At 33.5% G+C, this 22,141-nt stretch overlaps 1 protein-coding gene across 6 annotated transcripts in view; it reads right to left on the bottom strand.

Annotated features, from left to right (window-relative positions):
- Window positions 1-16,603: 16,603 nt before the first annotated feature.
- LOC127711464 (major vault protein-like) overlaps window positions 16,604-22,141 on the bottom strand; it is a 31,667-nt gene continuing 26,129 nt past the window's right edge. For all 6 annotated transcript variants that reach the window (XM_052217533.1, XM_052217529.1, XM_052217534.1 and 3 more), the window contains 4 exons: window positions 20,968-21,310; window positions 20,199-20,410; window positions 19,391-19,634; window positions 16,604-17,663 (listed from right to left, as the gene is read on the bottom strand). In XM_052217533.1, the coding sequence (XP_052073493.1) occupies window positions 17,325-17,663; window positions 19,391-19,634; window positions 20,199-20,410; window positions 20,968-21,310 (1,138 nt within the window). In that variant the 3' untranslated portion in view covers window positions 16,604-17,324. The remainder of the gene's footprint in view (window positions 17,664-19,390; window positions 19,635-20,198; window positions 20,411-20,967; window positions 21,311-22,141) is intronic.

Genomic DNA, 22,141 nt, shown 5'->3' with positions numbered 1-22,141 from the left:
AAGTATAGCCAAATCCGACCAAGGAATCAGAGCTATACACAAAGAAGATACATTCCTTATTTTGTAGCTATTTCGAAATGCTATAGCTGCAAATTTAAAAAGAACAATATCCGTATTTTCATGCTAGTACTGAAGTTCTGGCTACAAGGTTGATGATACCTTCGGGGACTTGCAGTCCACCAAGAGAGATACCACCCAGTGGTAGTAATAACATTAACAGTACCTATTTTATTGCACCAGATGCGTATTTCGACAATTAAAGTATCTTCGGTGATGTTCGAGGACAACATATTTGAAAGTCAAAAACCTAATAAAACGTTGAAGAGCTTTTAAAACCACTAAGACCAAAAGTAAAGCTAAACATGTATAACCAGAAGCAAATTGCCAATCATGGATGAATAACATAACCATCTACAGTGGGGTTGCAATCCCTATGATATGTACTTCAGTGGATGTCGTCTGTTGCTGTATATCATATTTGTTTTTCGTTTAAGTTTATAAATCATGCCGTTAGTTTAAATTTCTCGTTTGAATTGTTTTAAGTTTGTCATTTCGGGGCCTTTTATAGCTTACCATGTAGTATGGGTTTTGCTCATTGTTGTACGGTAACCTGCAAACTTCTACGTCATCTGGTGGAGAGTTGTGTCATCAGCAATCATACCACCTCCTATTTTTGGTGTCTTCCTCCTATTCCCACTTTTTAAAAATACTATTCCTTCTATTCCCACATGCAAATAACAATAGATGTTTTGATAAATAATTTGTTTTTATAACAATCAAGGTTAATTAGAATTTCACCTAAGATTTACCTGTATTTTTTTTTAAAACATAACATATTTGGTACACTGTTTATGTATAATACCTAGTTTATTTCTTTTTTCGTCAAAGATATATTTAAAAATAAAGAATAATTATGATAAATAGATTGAAGTAAGATTTATTTTAAAATTTTTGAATTTATAACCTTAAAGAATTGTCTGCTGTACAAATAAATCATGATATAAAATAATATTATAACCAAGTATAATCTTAAGATGTGGAACAAAAGTATACTCTAAAAATATAATTACTTGGACCAATAACCAAAGACGTAAAATAATGGGTGAAAACTGTTAACTTTACTTCAAAGCACGAGCAATCAGATTTGATTAATTTTAATTGACTGAGTTAGAGTTTGGTGATGCAGCCTCCCACCTTGTTCACGTGGAATAGATTGATAAACTTTAATAGACTTGTATACAGTGATTGTCTAATGTATGTGCTAGAATGTGTGATTTGATTTAGTGCTGTTGTATAATTTGTGTTATATTATGCTTGCTTGAATCTGCAGTTGAATTTGTGTTATAAAAGAAATCATATATTTTAATTTCTTTCATATTTATTTTGTTTAAAAAAAAACAGAATTCATACAGATGCAAAAATAACTTATTACCTGTCCTAATAAAAAAAACACTGGTCAATTAACAGTTGATTAAAAAATGTTTGTACAGTATAATCCTTTGTTTGCACAAGTTTTCCCCCTATTCCCACATGAAATATTAACTTTTCTTACCAGATTTATAAAAAGTGGGAATAGAGGGAATGAACCCTATTTTTAGTCCCCTACCGACGAAGTCGAAGGGGACTTTAGGTTTTCACTCTGTCTGTCTGTTTGTCCATCCGTCAGTCCGGCAAATAAGTTTTCCACACTCTTTTTCTTCACACTTGAAGTTATTGATTTGATACTTGGTATATAGTTTTATCATGACAAGTTACAGATCAAGTTCGAATTTTGTTTTGGTTTGATGATTTTATCCAGAGTTATGGTCCTTGGACTTAGAAAATTCACTCAAATAATCAGTTTTCCACAATTTTTTTCGTCATGCTTGAAGATATTGATTTAATAATTGGTATATAGTTTTATCTTATCAAGTTACAGATCAAGATCGAATTTTGTTCCGGTCTGATGATTTTGTGCAGAGTTATGGTCCTTGGACTTAGTAAATTCACTCAAATAATCAGTAAATATATAAACAATATTTTTTTTCATCATGCTTGAAGATATTGACTTGATATTTGTTATATAGTTTACACCATGACAAGTTATAGATCAAGTTAGCATTTTGTTCCAGTACAATAAATTCTTAACCGGTAGGGGACTATGTATTGCCATGCAATTTATACTCTCAAAATGCTTGTTATATCAATAAACGATGTCTAAAGAACGGTTGGTACTGTTGATAACCTCGGCGAATCACGGTTCACCAAATATGGTATTAAAAATTCAGGTAAAAAGTAAAATAACAAAAATAACGAACTCCAAGGAAAATTCAAAATGGAAAGTCCCTTATCAAATGGCAAAATCAAAAGCTCAAACACATCCAACAAATGGAAAGCAACTGTCATATTCCTGACTTGGTGCAGGCATTTATGTAGAAAATTGTGGATTAAGCCTGGTTTTATAGCTAGCTAAACCTCTCACTTGTATGACAGTCGCATAAAATTCCATTAAGAGCAAACAGTTATGCAACATTGGCTTTGGTGTGCCTGGTGTACAAAATTGGAATCCTGGTATCTATGATGAGTTTATTCAGCAATTCGATTGATTGATATAGAATTTGCTTATTTGTTGCTTTCTCAACGTCCTATACGAAACTCATTACCAATTTGTTATTTTTAGAAGAGAATTGATATATATTAATTACTTCTTTCGTCCAAAGTTCTTGTGGTTTTTATACGACCGCAAAAAAAATTTGCGGTCGTATATTGGTATCACGTCGTCGTCGGCGTCAGCGTCGTCCGAAGACATTTGGTTTCCGGACAATAACTTTAGTTTAAGTGTATGGATCTCTTTGAAATTTAACAAAAGGTTCAATACCACAAAAGCAAGGTTGGGATTGTTTTTGGGGGTGATCATGGTCCCAACCGTTTAGGAATTAGGGGCCAAAAAGGGGCAAAAACAAGCATTTTTCTAGTTTCAGGACAATAACTTGTGTATAAGTATTTTGATTGCTCTGAAATTGTACCAAAAGTTTCAATACCACAAGTAGAAGGTTGGGATTCATTTTGGGGGTAGTTGCCCAAACCGTTCAGGAATTAGGGGCCAAAAAGGGTCTAAAACAAAAATAAATCTAGTTTTCAGACAATAACTTGTGTTTAAGTGTATGGATGTCTCTTAATTTGTATCACATTTTACAAAAAGAAAATTTAATCAAAATTAATTATTTTGGAAAGGAGGGGGGGGGGGGGGTTAAATTTTATATTTTTTTTAGGGGAGGCAATTTTTTTCCTCAAAATAAAATTCTCTTCAAATATTAATTTTTTTGGAAAAGGGGGGGGGGGGGGGGGGGGGTAAACCAATTTTTTTAGGTGGGGGTCAATTTTTTTTCCCTCAAGATTTTAGAAATTGTCTATTTTCCAAAGAAAAAATTGGGGGTCACAATTTATTTTGCTAATTCTTTGTATATAGTCTGAAAACAGATTTACTAAGTATTGCGCAACAGCACAGTGTATTGCACAACAGCAAGAAATCTTCAATTGAATATAAATTCAAATCATACAACCAATTTCAAGTTCTTTGACACATTTATTCTGTGTCAGAAACCTATAATGTGTCAAATATTCAATTACAATCCAATGCAGACCAGTATCAAGCTTGAAAATTGTGTCTATTTTTGCCCCAACTGTTCAGGGTTGGACCTCTGCGGTCGTATCCAGCTGCGCTTGGCGAAGCAGTTTATTTTTTATCGGGCTTGCATTTTTAATTGGAAACAATTATTTGAGGAAAGCGTACTAGAAAACGGGTTTGAATTCGATATAGAGGAATAGTAGAGCACGAAAAATAGCATGTAAGACGAAGAATACAGCACTTATGCGCTATTTAAAATTCAGTCAAACAAAATTATAATATATGTCGTCTATATAAAAGATAACACTATAAAATCAACCATTAATGGATAGATACTTCAAAATAAATCATATTTTGATTGTTCAAGTTAAGTTTGTAGTTTTCGTAGTTTAAATACGAGTTTTAATGGAGTTCAAGGCCACGTACACGTACACCAATCTCGTCCCAACTTCTCATTAAAAATGTGATTTTCTATAAGGACGGTTTTGCACATCTTTTAGGCTTGCTTAAATCAAATATCGGACACTTGTCTTTTTCAATACTTAATTATTATTCCAATAATACACGAGATATGAATCATGTGTCTATCGTGAAAGACTTGCATTTAAGTATAACAAATATGTTTTAATTTTGCGATTTATATGATCATCATGCATGATGCAAAAGTCACATTAATGTAAACAAACTAACAATAGTTACAGTACAACATACAACAGTTATAGGGTGAAAATAATACACATCGAAGTTGTTTCGTCTCTTAATATTTTTCTTTTATATGTTTTTAGATGGGAAAACAATATTTTGCATAAAGGTGATATGAAACGAGTTATTGGTGATTAAAATTTAAGGAAACAATTAAACCAATGCATGCATATACACTTATTACTTAGTCCTTTGTGCACGTTTAACATTTGTTGTCCTGTTGGTTTATAGCTCTTCATCTTTTTAATAAGCTTTGGATTTTCAAATATTTTGGCCTCGAGCATCACTGAAGAGACATTGATTGTCGAAATGTGCATCTAGTGCAGAAACAAAAATGGTACCGTTTATGTAATTATTAATTGAAAATCGTATAAAAATATTTCATTCATCGAATACTTTGACTGCTAATTAACTTTGGGGGTTTTAATGCATTTTAATGCACCCTGGTTTTTGGTGTGGTTCGTGTTGCTCTGTCTTTAGTTTTCTGTGTAGTGTTTTGTGTCCTATTGTTTGTCTTTTGGTCTTTTTCTTTTTTTGTCATGGCGTTGTCTGTTTATTTTCGACTTATATGAGTTTGAATGTCCCTTTGGTGTCTTTCGCCTCTCTTTTACTTGCTTGGAGATAATACACATTATACAGTCAAAAGATGAATGCAAATTTGACGCAACTTTAATAATAAGGCTATTGACCACTTAGAACTGTGTTAATGCTGTTCCTGTAAACAAAACGTGCATGCAAATTTAAATTAACTTTCAATAACGCTAACGGTACAAAATTACTACACCGGATGCGCATTTAGACTTTTAATGTCACTTCAGTGATGCTAGAGGCCAGCATGTTTAAATCCAAATTCTTATACAAACGTTGAAGAGCTGATCAAACCAAAACGGACCTAAAGAAACCCAAAATCCAGACAAAGAAACCGGGCTTTTCATGAGGGAGACATATTCCTTATCTTAAAATAATCTCCAAACTTTATAACAGCAATTTTTTATCAAAAACAATATCCGTATGTTCATGCCAATATCGAAGACCTGACAACTTGGCTGGTGATACCTTCGATGACTAACCGTGAACGAGCCGAATTATCGACCCAGTGGTAGTTATAACATTAACGGTAAATATTTTGCGTTTCGACAATTAATGTCTCTTCAGTGGTGCTCCAGCCAAATATTTTAAAAATCCAAATCCTAATACAAACGTTGAAGAGATGATCAAACCAAGATGGACCTTAAGTATAGCCAAATCCGGATATGGAATCCGGGCTTAGCATGAGGGAGATATATTCCTTAATTTAAAATGTTTTCCAAAATTTTATTACAGGCAAATTTCCATCAAAAACAATATCCGTATTTTCATGCCAATAGAAGTACTGGCTACTGGGCTAGTGATACCACCGAGACCGACAGTCCACCAGCAAAGGTACCAACCTAGTGATAGTAAAATATCAACATTGCCAATTTCACTGAATCAGATGCGTATTTCGACAATTAATGACACTTCAACGATGCTCGAGGACTAACTATTAAAAAAATCCAAAAAATTTGGACCAGAATAATATATTCATGAACTGTATTACATCTGAACCAGTTGATACCAATTATAATTTGACGGCTCTCTTTGCAATTGTTTTTATTTGCATAGAAATCAATATTGTCTATAGTATCTTTTTCTGCAGTGTACTTGCGATTAACCAGAATATACGATATTGATACAAAATGATCGATGCTAGCTCATGCCTACAATAGTCATATACCTAAGGCACTGGCTACGATTACGTTGAAATGTAACAATAATAAAAAAGTTATTGTTACATTGGACACTAATTCCCGGAATGCTAGGTTGGGTTAGGAAACGATTAATTGCGAATGTAACAATAATATTTGTGTTTACGGTTATGTTGTGTTATTGTTACGCTAATGCACTTCAATGTATGATGGGATTAGTAATATGTATTAAAATACAACTTTAATTATGTTGTGTTATTGTTACGTTAATGCACTTCAATGTATGATGGGATTAGTAATATGTATTAAAATACAACTTGAATTATGTTGTGTTATTGTTACGTTAATGCACTTCAATGTATGATGGGATTAGTAATATGTATTAAAATACAACTTGAAAACTTTTATTCGTAAACACTGCAATGCTACAATATTGCATACATTTTTTTTTATTTATGTACAATGGCAACTTCTTCACAATCAGTATGTGCTTTAAGGAGCATGTTTTATCCAACGCATTTTAGGTGAATCTACTTAGTCCAGAGTGATGCAGCAATGTGCACGTCGGTTTTGAAAACTAAACAGTTCCACTTTGCAATATCCCTTTTTGAAGTTATAGCAACTTTCAATGTCTGCCATACTTCAGGTGAAAAATATTTTTTTATTTTTGAAATGATTATATTTTCGTCCAAAATTTTTGTTGGAAACATGTAATCTTGTTTTATGTTTTCTCATTTCCGTCCATTACTGATGTAATGTTCATCTCTGATTTCAATATCCAACTTAGCATGGCTGAAATGGAAAATAATAAACAATAAAACTTAAAAATACAAGCCGAGAACTATTTGTGAAGGCAATTGATTTTGACATTTGCCGACAGGTATCAACAGTGTTTAGCTGGAGATGAACCTATTTTCATTTTCAGAGTCCAGATGTTTTGTGATCGCAATTTCGTTCTTATTGGCGACAGTACGTTTGAACAGTTAATCAAGTATTGTAAAATTAATTAATAGTGCCATTAAATTACTTTTTTTTCACTCTTGTTTTTTATTTATTCGAGATTTGTGTCTTTCACTTCTTGGTAAAATTCTGAGTAGCTGTCTTCTGACCTAGCATAAGCCATTTTCTGAAGCAATTCAAGAGCCAAAACATGTTCGTCTTTTGATATTCCTAGCTCCTCGGTAGTAACGTCTCTCTTGAATGTCCGTAATACATGACAACGTGAGACATATCAGTATTGGTGCATTTGGTTTTTCTTCCCTGATAACATCTCTCTCAATCATATCTTTACCACTCAATGCGCATCGAATCTGGACCAGTTTTCATCGAACTTTTTTTATTTGTGGAATAATAATTAATAATAATAATGATAAAAAAATAATTTTAATAATATTAATAATAATTATTATTAATATCTTTATTATTATTATTATTATTATTAATATTATTATTATTATTATTATTATTATCAAGTTTATCTAAGAATTAAGCAACAAAACTATAGTAGGTTAAAAGTTGATAAATCTAACGAACAATAACGCAACGTAACCGTAGAAACAAATGTTATTGTCACGTTCGTAATTAATCGGTTCCTTACCCAACAAATCATTCCAGCAATTAGTGTCCAACGTAATAATAACTTTTTAACTATTGTTACATGATCTTACATTTCAACGTAATCGTAGCCAGTGCCTATAAATAAAGCTTACCGATACGGTAAATGTTTTAAACTGCATTATTTCTATCGGGTTTACATGAGTTCCAAAGTATAACGAAATCCTCAGTTGTCGGTTGACCAATCAGATTCGAAATAACTCATCAGTACGTAAAAAAGAAGTGTCCCCAAAGTAACTTGACAATGTTTAAATCGGTACAGTGTTAACGAGTAACACTCAACGACAGCCAATCAAAAGATCTGTCTCTAAAAACCAATTCTTCAAATAGCGAAAACATCAATATTGATATGACATACAACAAAAAATGACGAGGTTCCTGAATAAAAATGTAACAGACTTATTTCAGATGTCAACACTGTCCCCTTTAATTTCTCGATCAGTTGTTAATAAATGGGGAACGGTGGGGGAATGTGTCCATGGGACATAGATGATGCTCCCGCTTGCATATCACGTTATAAAGGGACATAACTCAAGAACGGTAAAAGTGACGCTACCGAAATTCGTACTTGATCTGAGTTTTGTGGTAATAAGCATTGTGTATAAGTTTCAGAACATTTGGTTGAGGCAATCTAAAGTTAGAGAACGGAAATGAAAATTAAGCAATTTTTCCATTTGTAAAGGGGAATAACTCTAGAACAGTAAAAGGGACGCCACCAAAATTCATACTTGATCTGTGTTTTTTGGTAATAAGCATTGTGTATAAGATTCATAACATTTGGTTTAGGCAAACTTACGTTAGAGAATGGGAACGAAAAATTCAGCAATTTTTATACGACCGCAAATAAATTTTGCGGTCGTATATTGGTATGACGTTGGCGTCGTCGTCGTCGTCCGAAGACACATTGTTTTTCGCACTCTAACTTTAGTTTAAGTGAATGGATCTCTATGAAATTTTACCATAAGGTTCAATACCACAAAAGAAAGGTTGGGATTGATTTTGGGGGTTATAGTACTAACAGTTAAGGAATTAGGGGACAAAATAAGCATTTTTGTAACTTCCAGTCATAACTTGTGTGTTAGTGTATGGATCTCTCTGACATTATACCACAAGTTTCCATATCACAAAGGGAAAGCTGGAATTGAGTTTTGGTGTAATTGCCCAAAACGTTTAGGAATAAGGGGCCAAAAAAAGGGCCAAAAATAAGCATTCTTCTAGTTTCCAGACAATAACTTGTGTTCAAGTGTATGGATCTCTCTGAAATTGTACTGCAACCTGCCATACCACAAAGGGAAGGCTGGGATTGATTTGGGGGGTAATTGCCTCAAAATTTTAGGAATTAGGGGCCAAAAAAGGGGCAAAAAAGCATTTTTCTAGTTTCATGATAATAACTTGTGTGTAAGTGTATGGATCTTTCTGAAATTGTACTACAAGGTTCCATATCACAAAGGGAAAGCTGGAATTGAGTTTGGGTGTAATTGCCTAAAACGTTTAGGAATAAGGGGCCAAAAATAAGCATTCTCCTAGTTTCCAGACAATAACTTGTGTTCAAGTGTATGAATCTCTCTGAAATTGTACTGCAACCTACCATGCCACAAAGGGAAGGCTTGGATTGATTTTGGGGGTAATTGCCTCAAAATTTTAGGAATTAGGGGCTAAAAAAGGGGTAAAAAAACAAGCATTTTTCTAGTTTCATGATAATAACTTGTGTGTAAGTGTATGGATCTTTCTGAAATTGTACTACAAGGTTCCATATCACAAAGGGAAAGCTGGAATTGAGTTTGGGTGTAATTGCCCAAAACGTTTAGGAATAAATGGCCAAAAATAAGCATTCTTCTAGTTTCCAGACAATAACTTGTGTTCAAGTGTATGGATCTCTCTGAAATTGTACTGCAACCTACCATACCACAAAGGGAAGGCTGGGATTGATTTTGGGGGTAATTGCCTCAAAATTTTAGGAATTAGGGGCCAAAAAGGGACAAAAAACAAGCATTTTTCTAGTTTCAGGACAATAACTTGTGTGTAAGTGTATGGATCTTTCTGAAATTGTAGTACAAGGTTCCATATCACAAAGGGAAAGCTGGGTTTGAGTTTGGGTGTAATTGCCTAAAACGTTTAGGAATAAGGGGCCAAAAAGGGGCAAAAAAACAAGCATTTTTCTAGTTTCCAGACAATAACTTGTGTTCAAGTGTATGGATCTCTCTGAAATTGTACTGCAAGGTACCATACCACAAAGGGAAGGTTGGGATTGAGTTTAGGGGTGATGAATCATAAGGGGGTTCAAAAAATTTGGGGGAGGGATTTTTTTTTCCTTTTTTTCCTTTTTTTTCTTTAAAATTTTCCATTTTAAATTGATTTTTTCTGATTTATATACAAAAACAAATAATAATGAAATGGTTTGAATAGGTAAATTAAATTTTTTTTAAGTTCTTAGACCACATTCATTCTGTGTCAAATATTTAATCACAATCCTAATTCAGTGCTGCATCAGGCTTGAATGTGGTCGTATCAAGCTGCGCCCAGCGGAGCATTTTATTCCATTTGTGAAGGGCAAAACTCTAGAAAGGTAAAATTGAAACTTGATCTATGTTTTGTGGTAATAAGCATTGTGTATAAGTTTCAAAACATTTGGTTGAGGCAAACTAAAGTTAGAGAACGGAAACCAATTTTGAAATGTACAGACGGACAAGGGTAAAAATTAATGCTCCCTCCGCTATGGCGGGGGAATACCAAAACGAAAAGGAAAGATAATACAATAATAAAATGCTTCGCAGATCGCAGCCTGATACGACCGAGAGGTCGAACCCTGAACAGTTGGGGCAAGTTTGGACACAATATTCAAGCTTGATACTGTCTGAATTTGGATTGTGATCAAATTTTTATAATATAGGTTCTGACACAAAATAAATGTGGTCAAAGATCTTAAAAATTTGAAATGGGACATTTAATTTACCTAGAATGGTCTGATATCCAAAATCTAACAACATGGTTAGATTCAGCATATAAAAAAACACCAATAATTTAATTTTAGTTGAAATCAAACAAAGTTTCATTTTGGACCCTTCAAATCTTAATATGAACTTATTTGAAAACAGGGCCCATAATAAAAATCTTAATGCACAATAAGATTCAGCAAATCATACAGCCGCAATAATTCAGTTTTTGATGAAATCAAACAAAGTTTAATGTTGGACCCTTTTGACCTCAATGTAGAACAATTTAAAAATGGGGCCCAATATCCAAAAAAATTATACAAGGCTAGAACCCCCAAAAATTAAAGACTTAATTAATCCCATCGATATTGGTTAAAACATTTGTATTTGTTTTCAATTGAAGATATCTTGCTATTGCGCAATACTGTGCAATTCAAGATTTCTTGCTATTGTGCAATACTGTGCAATTGAAGATTTCTTGCTATTGCGCAATACTGTGTTGTTGCATAATACTGTGCAATTGAAGATTTTTTTGCTATAGCGCAATACTGTGCAATTGAAGATTTCTTGCTATTGCGCAATACTGTGATATTGCACAATACTGTGCTATTGCACACTACTATGCAATTGAAGATTTCTTGCTATTGCGCAATACTGTGCTATTGTGTAATACTGTGCTATTGCGCAATACTGTGCAATTGAAGATTTCTTGCTTTTGCCCAATACTATACTATTGTACAATACTGTGCTATTGCGCAATACTGTCCAATTGAAGATTTCTTGCTATTGTGCAATACTGTGCAATTGAAGATTTCAAAAATTTGAAATTTCAAACATTTTGAAGAAAAAAAATGAACCCCCCCCCCCCAAAAAAAAAATTGGAAAAAAAATCTTTTTGACCCCCCCCCCTTTTTGGAGAAATTCCCCCCGAAACTCAATCCCAGCCTTCTCTATATGGTATGGAACCTTGTAGTACAATTTTAGAGAGATCCATACACTTAAACACAAGTTATTGTCTGGAAACTAGAAAAAAGCTTGTTTTTGACCCCTTTTTTGCCCCTAATTCCTGAACGTTTGGGGCATTTAACCCCAAACTCAATCCCAGCCTTCCCATTGTGTTATGAAACCTTGTGGTACAGATCCATACACTTACACACACATTATTGTCCGGAAACTACAAAAATGCTTGTTTTTGTTCCCCAATTCCTAAACTGCTGGTACCATCACCCCCAAAATCAATCCCAACCTTCCTTTTGTGGTATTGAACCTTCTGGTAAAAAATTCATAGAGATCCATTAGCTTAAACTAAAGTTATTGTCCGGAAACCAAATGTGTCTTCGGACGACGACGACATCATAGCATTATACGACGCAAAATTTTTTTTGCAGTAGTATAAAAACAAGAGTGAACACGCTGAAATGTCTCGCCTTCTTTACTAACCATTGATTTTATGTTGATAGTCCTAAATACAAATAAAAATATAAACTTAACATGATCCAAGAAAATGAGGTCAAGGTCAGATAAACCAAGCGAGAAATACATGTACACCTTACAATCATTCAATAAACCAAACATAGTTGACCTATTGCTTATTGTTTCTAAGAAACAGTCTTAAACAAGAAAACTTAACATATGACCAATGAACCATGAAAATGAGGTCAAGGTCAGATGAACCATGCCAGACAGACATGTACACCTTACAATCAATTTAGACATTAAATATAGTATCTAAGAAACAGACTTAACCATGAAAACTTAACATTGACCAATGAACCATGAAAATAAGGTCAAGGTCAGATGATACCTGCCAGACAGACATATACACCTTACAATCCTTCCATACATCAAATATAGTTGATCTATTGCTTCTAGTTGAAGAAAAACAGACCAAAACACAAAAACTTAACACTGAGAAATGAACCATGAAAATGAGGTCAAGGTCAAATAAAACCTGTGAGACTGACATGTATATCCAAAATATTTCCATACACCATTTATAGTTGACCTATTGCATATAGTATCAGAAAAAAAGACCAAAACACAAAAACTTAACTTTGACTACTGAACCCTGAAAATGAGGTCAAGGTCAGATGACACCTACCAGTTGGACATGTACACCTTACAATCATTCCATATACCAAATATAGTAGACCTACTGCTTATAGTATCTGATATATGGACTTGACCACGAAAACTTAACCTTGTTCACTGATCCATGAAATGAGGTCGAGGTCAATTGAAAATTGTCTGACGGGCATGAGGACCTTGCAAGGTACGCACATACTAAATATAGTTATCCTATTACTCATAATAAGAAAAATAAATGTGGATAGTGTCCACATGTGGACACAGATGATGCCCCCGCTTGCATATCATATAGTTATAAAGAGACTTAACTGAAGAACGGTAAAAGTGACGCTACCCAAATTTGAACTTGATCTGAGTTTTGTGGTAATAAGCATTGTGTGTAAGTCTCATAACATTTGGTTGAGGCTAACTTTAGAAGGGAACAGAAACTAAAAATTCAGCAATTTTTCTATTTGTAAACACCCATAACTCTAGAACAGTTGTGTATAAGTTTTACAACATTTGGTTGAGACAAAACTAAAAAATTCAGCAATTTTTATGTTTATAAAGGGACATAACTCTAGAATGGTAAAAGTGTTGCCACCTAATTTCGTACTTAATCTGTATTATGTAGTAATAAGCATTGTGTAAAAGTTTCATAACATTTGGTTGAGGCAAACTCAAGTTAGAGAACTGAAACAAAAAAATTGTACTTGATCCTTACTGAGTTTTGTGGTAATGAATATTGTGTATAGGTTTCATAATGTTTGGCTGGGGAAAACTTCAGTTACAGAATGGAAACTAAAAAAATTTGCAATCTTTCTATTTATAAAGGGGCATAACTCAATAATGGTTAAAGTGACACTACCCAAATTCAACTTGATCTGTGTTTTATCAGTGGAAGTCAATATTAAACATTGCATTGTATAAAGCATTGATTGTAGTTGATCCAACTATAATCATGGTCAAAGGAAGATAACTCCAATTTTAAAAATATATTATATAAACTTGATATTTAGAAGAAAATAAAAATTTTGCAATTTTTCCTTTTATAAAGGGGCATAACTCTAGATCCGTTAAAGTGACACCACCAAAATTCAAACTTGATCTGTGTTTTGTGGTAATAAGCATTGTGTATAAGTTTCATAACATTTGGTTGAGGCAAACTTAAGTTAGAGAACGGAAACTAAAAATTTTGCAATATTTCCTTTTATAAAGGAGCATAACTCTAGATCGGTTAAAGTGACGCCACCAAAATTCAAACTTGATCTGTGTTTTGTGGTAATAAGCATTGTGTATAAGTTTCATAACATTTGGTTGAGGCAAACTGAAGTTAGAGAACGGAAACCAATTTCGGGACGTACGTACGTACAGACGGACAAGGGTAAAACTTAATGCCCCCTCCGCTACGGCGGGGGCATAAAAATAACATTACAAAAAATGTTGACTTTTTTTCAAGTAGTCAGTGAACCATGAAAATGAGGTCAAGGACAATGGACATATGACAGACGGAAACTTCGTAACATAAGGCATCTATATACAAAGTATGAAGCATCCAGGTCTTCTAGCTTCTAAAGTATAAAGCTTTTAAGAAGTTAGCTAATGCCGCCGGATCACTATCCCTATGTCGAGCTTTCTGCGACAAAAGTCGCAGGCTCGACAACCAGAAGAGGAAAAAGCACTGTACCCTTAAAACAGCTGTATAATGCATGTATCTCAGAGACCGAATACCCAAATGACCAGGTACAGGGTCTGCTATAGTTTTTTTAAACAGTTAATGGCCAGGTACAGGGACTATTATATCATTTAAATACCTGGTAACATTAGCCAGGTACAGGAGCCGTGGTAGCCTTTTTAAATACTGTAAATTTAGAAATTGTTACAAGGTTTTTATTAATGTGAATAATGCGACTGGGTGAGTATCGCAATAAGAACTCACATTATAATATTGGATACATATATCTGCAAGAAGCTCTTTCTGAAATTCCAATGATTGATATTCCAAATTTGCTAAAAATAAATACACGCAATAATTTCTGAATTTACAGTACATTGTACCTGGTGATAATAATGTCCAGGGACTGTCATAGCCTTTAAACACTAGTACCGGTAATATTGGCCAGGTACAGGGGTTGTGGATAACATTTAAATACTAGGTAATATTAGTCAGATACAATGACTGTGAAAGCCTTTAAAAAACCTTGTAAAATTGACCAGGTACAAGGACTGCAATAGCCTTTAAATACCTTGTAATATTAGCCAGGTACAGGTGCTGCTATAGCCTTTAAATACCTTGTAAAATTGACCAGGTACAAGGACTGCGATAGCCTTTAAATACCTTGTAATATTAGCCAGGTACAGTGGCTGTGATAGCCTTTAAATACCTTGTAATATTAGCCAGGTACAGGGCTGTGATAGCCTTTAAACACCTTGTACTATTGGTCAGGTACAAGGACTGTGATAGCATTTATATACCCGCTTATATTGGCCAGATACAGGGACAGCCATAGCATTAAATACCTTGTAATATTGGCCAGGTACAAGGACTGTGATAGCCTTTAGGTGTCAGACAACCAATTCACTCCCTCCAATTTAGAACGTAAAAGTAGCCCTACTCTTACACAAAATAGTGCTTTTGATGTCATTGTTTACTTAAACTATCCAACAAATTTGCAGAAATGAAACTTTTGGTGAAAGGGAAATATATTTAGACCATTCTGAGCCAAAATTTACTTGTCTATGAGTTTGCATTAAAAATTGAAGATTAATGCACTCTATAGTATACTTATTTAAGATTTCCAGAAAACCAGGGGTTATTTTTAGTAGTACTGGTCTTCCGAAAAGCAGTTCTTTCTTAGAATTCTTTAAACATGAGTTGAAAATTGGCATGTAGAAAGGTGATACATGTACAATTCAGGATATACCTGGTTTCTATGAAGTTAAACTTAAGGTAAAATATTAAGCTGTGAAAATTGCAAAATTTGGTTGAATAGGTAGGGATTTTGAATTGGTGGTCTGACACCTTTAAATACCTGGAAAAAATTACCAGGTACAGGTATTGTGATACCATTTATATATCTGGTAATGTTGGCCAGAGACAGGGACTTTCATAGCCTTTAAAAACCCTTAAGTACCTTAATAGCATTTTAATCAACTTAAATTTAGTATCTAAGGTACCTGTCAAAATTCTTCAAATAATAGTCGACACAATAAATCCACATATTACACTGCTATTGTAGAGGTGGCAGAAATTTGTACTGGTTGAAGTCAGTCAGCCTTTTTATGCCCCACCTACGATAGTAGAGTGGCACTATGTGTTTCGGTCTGTGCATCCCTTGTCCGTTCGTCTGTCTGTCCCTCTTCAGGTTAAAGTTTTTGGTCAAGGTAGTTCTTGATGAAGTTGAAGTCCAATCAACTTGAAACTTAGTACACATGTTCCCTATAATATGATCTTTCTAATTTTAATGCCAAATTAGAGTTTTTACCCCAATTTCACGGTCCACTAAACATAGAAAATAATAGTGTGATTGGGGCATCCATGTACTATGGACACATTCGTGTTTATCATATGTAGTGTCCATTCTTTAACTTGTGTATAATTTTACTACCAGCAAACTGTCAGGCTTCACATTCTAATTTGCTGTCATCTAAATAAGTGTTTAGCATGTATTGTGTGTGTTGTATTTGTCTTAAATAAGGTATATCATAAACAAGGGTTTGGGTACCCAGAAAAACTATTTTAACATTTGGTCTTATGCATGTTCAAAGTCAAATTATATAGCCTGTATGACGTTCTGTTGAGTTCATTCTTTGTTACAGAGATTTTAATTACTTTTCGTTAAAGTATGTGATTAGCGCATTTTTCTTAAGTTTAATATTTTGTTATTTCTAAATCTTGTAGTCCTTTCTGCTCACAAAAAGAAAACAAAAAGTACTAAAATAATAAAAAGTGATTATATCTGAATTTTTATTAACTTTTCTGTTAAATGTCTTTTTTTATTTTTTTTTATAATTTCAATTCACTACAATTAAGTAAACAATACATGATTTATAACAATATATAATCAAGGTATTTAAAGTTATGATTGTTTAAGGTGCTTCCAATAGTCAATGTAAAATTGAAAACAATATAGAATACAGATAACAGATATATATGACTTATTCACCACACTTTGAAGCAAGTAAATAATTATTGCACAAAAATTTTGTGTCCTTTTTTTATGTTTTTAACAGCATATAAAAAGTATCAAATAATAGAAATAAATAAAGATCAAGATTACTCCCTAATAATTGTTTTGATATGAAAATAATGATATAAAACTATAGAATGAAAAAAGGAGAGCACTATAAAACATCACATACTTGGTCCATTGCTTTTATCAGAATATTATTTTCACACCTCTTTCATTAAAAACCCCAAGTATAACTACCACAATCACTCAAACATTTTGTACATTCAAATAAATAAAAAAAAAATAACGAAGAGAAACAAAATTATTTTTAGCAACATACAAAGAAGATAATTATATAAGTTCTGACCAAATGTGTACAACAAACAGTCAACATTATTGTCTTTTTACCAAGGATTTCATCAGTCAGGTAATAGTTATGAAAAGGTCAAATTTTAAAACACCATCTTCCTTTTGGTGTTACATCACAATTTAACACAAAGTTTTAATCATCGTCTTCCTCATCAGACCTCCTGCTCCTCTTTGCTGGCATCATACCTCCAATCAGTCCATTAGCTGTATTGAACAGATTAATTGGTGTGCTACCGTCCGTGATTAGGGTGGATTTCAGGCCAAGAGACTGCAACATACGGACCTGTTGGTCTGGTCCAGCAGATGCCATGGTTGCCAAGGTATTTGCTCCAATAGCATCCACCATGTTCTTGAATTTTGTTGTCTCGATGGTTGACATTTCTTTTGATTTGGAAAGTTCCATTTCATTCTGCTCTCTAACATATTTAAGTTCTGCTTCTCTGGCCTGTGTTAGTCTTTCTAATTCAGACTCCTACAAAGTCAACACAATAATCTAAATATGCTCACCAACTTTTTGCATTATCAATAGTAAGTATATAAAAGGAACAGAGTTTTAATGTCCCCCACGTTGCACATATTTTTTCTATCCAAAGTAGTACAAGGTAATGTTTCCAAGGGGAATAACTCTTTTAAATATAATTGATAGGCACTGATCTTAGAACTCAGAATGCCAGACATGACCGATTTGGAAACTGAAAAGACCGAAATGATTTATTGGGATTTAGGTCTTTTTTTTTTTTTACAGAAATAATTTCGGTCATTTCATTGAGATCAGGGTTTTATCGGTCGCCATTTTGAACTTATTTTTGTTTTCAGCTCATCAAGAAAAATAGATTTGTTTGAGACAAAATAAAAATTTTATTGATTTGTGTTAGTGATTTAATAATATTTATCATTAGTCTGTTGTTTATTCTATAATGTAAGTGAAAACAATGTACAGGACTCTGTCGAGTCACACTGTGGGGTAAGTCTGGGTTCAAGCCACTAGGTTTGTTTACATAGTAATTATCACCACTTGAGGATAGTAATCAATGTCCAGGAAGTTTGAATTCGGCTTGGGTGTCGTTATTGTCTTGATTAAAGCCATAAAGGCCATGTACACAAATCTCACCTGTAAACACCTGTTAAGCAATAAAAACAATATGGCGATTTGCTGTGCATCAAATTTAACGTTTTAACCATTCTGACCTAGATTTTCCCAAAAGATATTATTTTATTCATTAAAGAAGTCAAATAACACTGTTGACTCGAGAATCTGTCCATTTTTATCCAAATAAAACATATAATCCATTTATAATCGATCAGCTGATTTGGTCAACGTTTGTTAAATATAGATTTATGTTTACTGAGTTTGCGCATGGAAAATGGGGATCAACATGGGTTAATTGATGATCTTATTTGAAAGATTGATTTTACTGTTAACTTTTCGGTATATTATTTTTTATGCAAATTTAAAGGGTTATGCATACGACCTCAGTGATGCAATACACAACAACAAAACGTCTCCTCGTGTAGTTTCTAACTCAGAGACATCACTGTTACTGTTAGATCAGGGTACAGTTACACTTGTTTGACCCAATACTTCACAAAAAAGGACTTTACTTGTCCATGTGCAAGACTTGTCACCCTCAGAAAAATGCATTATTGTGCATCACGATATTATTACATCACAAAAAAAAATGACCGAAATGACTTGGGAAAATTTCCGGATCCTTGAGCAGGGGACAATAAACTCATCATAGATACAAGGATTGAAATTTTGTACGCCAGACACACGTTTCGTCTACAAAACACTCATCAGTGACACTCGAATAAAAAAAGTTAATGTATCTAGAGGTCTGCATTAGAATAATCTGGTAATCTTTTTCTGAGACAACTTTTCATGAAACAATTTTCAGTAGTATCTTTATTCATAGGTCTTCTTTTATTGAAATACTTTTCATTTAAATAAAGTATGATTGAGTGCTAATGCACATAACATTATTACAGGAATACAATAAAATATTGATTATCCAGTTTTCTTCTGATATCTAATACATATATATTAAAGAAATTTTTCTCAAATCGCAATAATTAATCTTGCATTTTTGTCCATTCTTCAAAAATCACAATTAAAAATGCACGCATTCTGAATCAACAGTATTCTGACAGGCAACAAATTATTGATATTCTGACAGGGTAACAAACTATTCTACTTACTGCTTCAATCTTCATTGCCTGTGATTTCAGTTTGGCCTGGTCTACAGCTGCCTCACCCTCAATCCTGGCAGCCTCAGCTCGGGACTGTGCCTCTGCTTTAGCCTGACCAGTACTTTCTACTGCAGCACTGTTTGCCTGTAATTCTAACAATTGTTTTCTGGATTTCTCAGCCTCTGCTTCATCTGAAATTTTCTGTCTCTCCAATCTTCCTTTGGCTTCCTGTTCTAATCTTTCTGCTTCATGTCTGAAAATACAGATTGATAAAACTCTCCCATTTATATTCATTAAATATATCTCAAAACTAACAAATGATTATTTTGTGTTCTGCAGATTGCTTCCCAGCATGTTGAGAATATGATTCTTATTACTGGAAAGACACAATCTAAATGATAGACAGCCGTACAGAGGAACAACCAAACTATGTAAAGGGTTCCTCACATGTTGAACAGGACCCCCTACCATTTATCATATGTGCAAGTTTAAACAAATTCAACATCTGTGGTTTTGCCAATGTTCATGAATTATATTTTAACATTTAGTAGGCAATTTTTTTTGTGTTATAAATATGCATTGCTTTTTCTCAAACATGTATGTTTTTAGCTCATAACCTAACAGTCCCGCCATTTACACTCATCATTTTGAATGTGAATTAGAGTTACCTACCTTGCAGCAGCTTCCTGTGAGTTTGTTGTGATTTCAATGACCAGGTGTACAGATTTCTGTAGAGTTACCTACCTTGCAGCAGCTTCTTGTGAGTTTATTGTGATTTCAATGGCCAGCTGTACAGATTTTCTATAGAGTTACCTACCTTGCAGCAGCTTCCTGTGAGTTTGTTGTGATTTCAATGGCCAGCTGTACAGATTTTTGTAAGGCATCTCTTGTTCTCTGATCTACAGGTTCTACTGATTGGATATCAATACTGGTGAATACTAAGTTGTTTTGAGGAAATTTGAAAACTTCACGCACTTTGTCTTTGTCATCAAAACCAAACACAGAAGATCTGATGATTCTAGCTGAATTCTGTAATATAAATGTGCAAATTTCCAAATACTGATCTTTTCTATCCACAGTATCTAATTTTCAATGTGCAATGATTATTTTCATCTTATAAGCATACTATTTGATTTTTTGCATTTTGTAGGATTAATTTTATTCATGCCCAGGTGAGAAAACAGTTCATTACAATGCAGTGGAAAACTTAAAAATATATATGGATGAAACATATTGAAAACCTAAAGTTCCTTACATATCAATATCTCTCATGGATCACCAAAGGATATTTAATGGTGATGCTCCTCCTATCTAGAATTTTTAAGACCACCCTTAGATTTCAGGCATCAATAGTTCTTTAGTATAATTTTGAAAGACCATTATTAAGCTTATTTTTGTTTTTTTCATAAAATAAAGATACAATATATATACATACATATGTATTCAAGATTATTGCCAAAGGTATGATGTTGATGAATATTTTCTCAACAGGTAAGCTAATTATTTTATGAGTTCCACCTTTGAACATTTTTCTGTGGTAATCCTTGAATCTATTCAAATCAACTTGTACATATCATTAAGCATACCTTGTGGAAATCATCAAATTGTACTTGTGCCACGGCTCCTCTGATTCGGGAGGCAATAGCCTTGCACGCATCTCCAACAAAATCTGGTACACTGAAAATCTTGGATGCCTCAGTCTTATCTTCTTTATTCTTAATATCAAAGTGCCAGTTGTATGACAGCTGAAGTGACAATCTGGCGTGATCGGCTGTTTCCACGGTGATAATGTCAGTACAGAAATCAGGACCCAGAAGTAAACACAATGATTTGATTACATTTTGTTTCTTAGGTTTGCCTCCAGAGAGACTAAGCTGTGTGAATTGTTCATCTGGACCCAACATAACTAATTCTGGACCAAACACAACTCTAGAATGAAAAGAAAATTACATGTGGTATTATTTGTATAGTAATAACTACTGTGCAATCAATATTATTTGTTTGGTACTTATTTTCCAGGATTTCAAGGGTATTAATTTAGTATAAATCATATTCAATAAAATACAAATTTCCTGCAGGCTTATATGTCGAGTTTGCATAAAAAATTAAATAAAAAATCTTTGAAAATATATAATTTTTTCATCAACAATAATACAAATCATTTTTCTCATCACAATTTAAACAGACATACACTAGTTACTTCTGATAATTTACAGTGAACATTTTTTATTCATTAAATTACCGATGTAAAATCCTAAATGAAGGGAATTTCTCAAAAATTGAGGCAACGAAGAGGTTTTTTTTAACGACCTCGACTACCCATGAGGGTCTTGCACTGTCGGTAATTATTCTGTTGGTTACATACCGATTCTATTGTCCAAAGTAACAAAGACTTAAGTAAAGAAGTTTGTTTGTTTGTTTGTTTATCCGTGTTTAATGCCACTTTCAACCACATGGCGGCCAATTTTATTGATGGAGGAAGCTGGAGTATCAGGAAGGAACCAAAATGGCAATCCTTGTCAAATAAGATTGAATTAAAACACACTTGGAACGAACTGGGATAGAACTCGTAACCTCAAAGTTGACAGATCGTGATCACTGTACTGTGGTTTTATCACGGTTTGTTGGATACCTATTTTCATGGGATTTCTTCGGTACAAGTGAACCATGAATTTAACTGTTCAACAAAGTGAAAAGTTTTATAGGCTTGTATGCAAACTTTTGTTAAACCATTAAATCATATATACATGAAAAATACAA

This window comes from Mytilus californianus, unplaced genomic scaffold (genome assembly GCF_021869535.1).
Source record: "Mytilus californianus isolate M0D057914Y unplaced genomic scaffold, xbMytCali1.0.p SCAF_8, whole genome shotgun sequence".
Taxonomy (NCBI): domain Eukaryota; kingdom Metazoa; phylum Mollusca; class Bivalvia; order Mytilida; family Mytilidae; genus Mytilus; species Mytilus californianus.
This window is presented reverse-complemented; position numbering and strand designations above follow the sequence as displayed.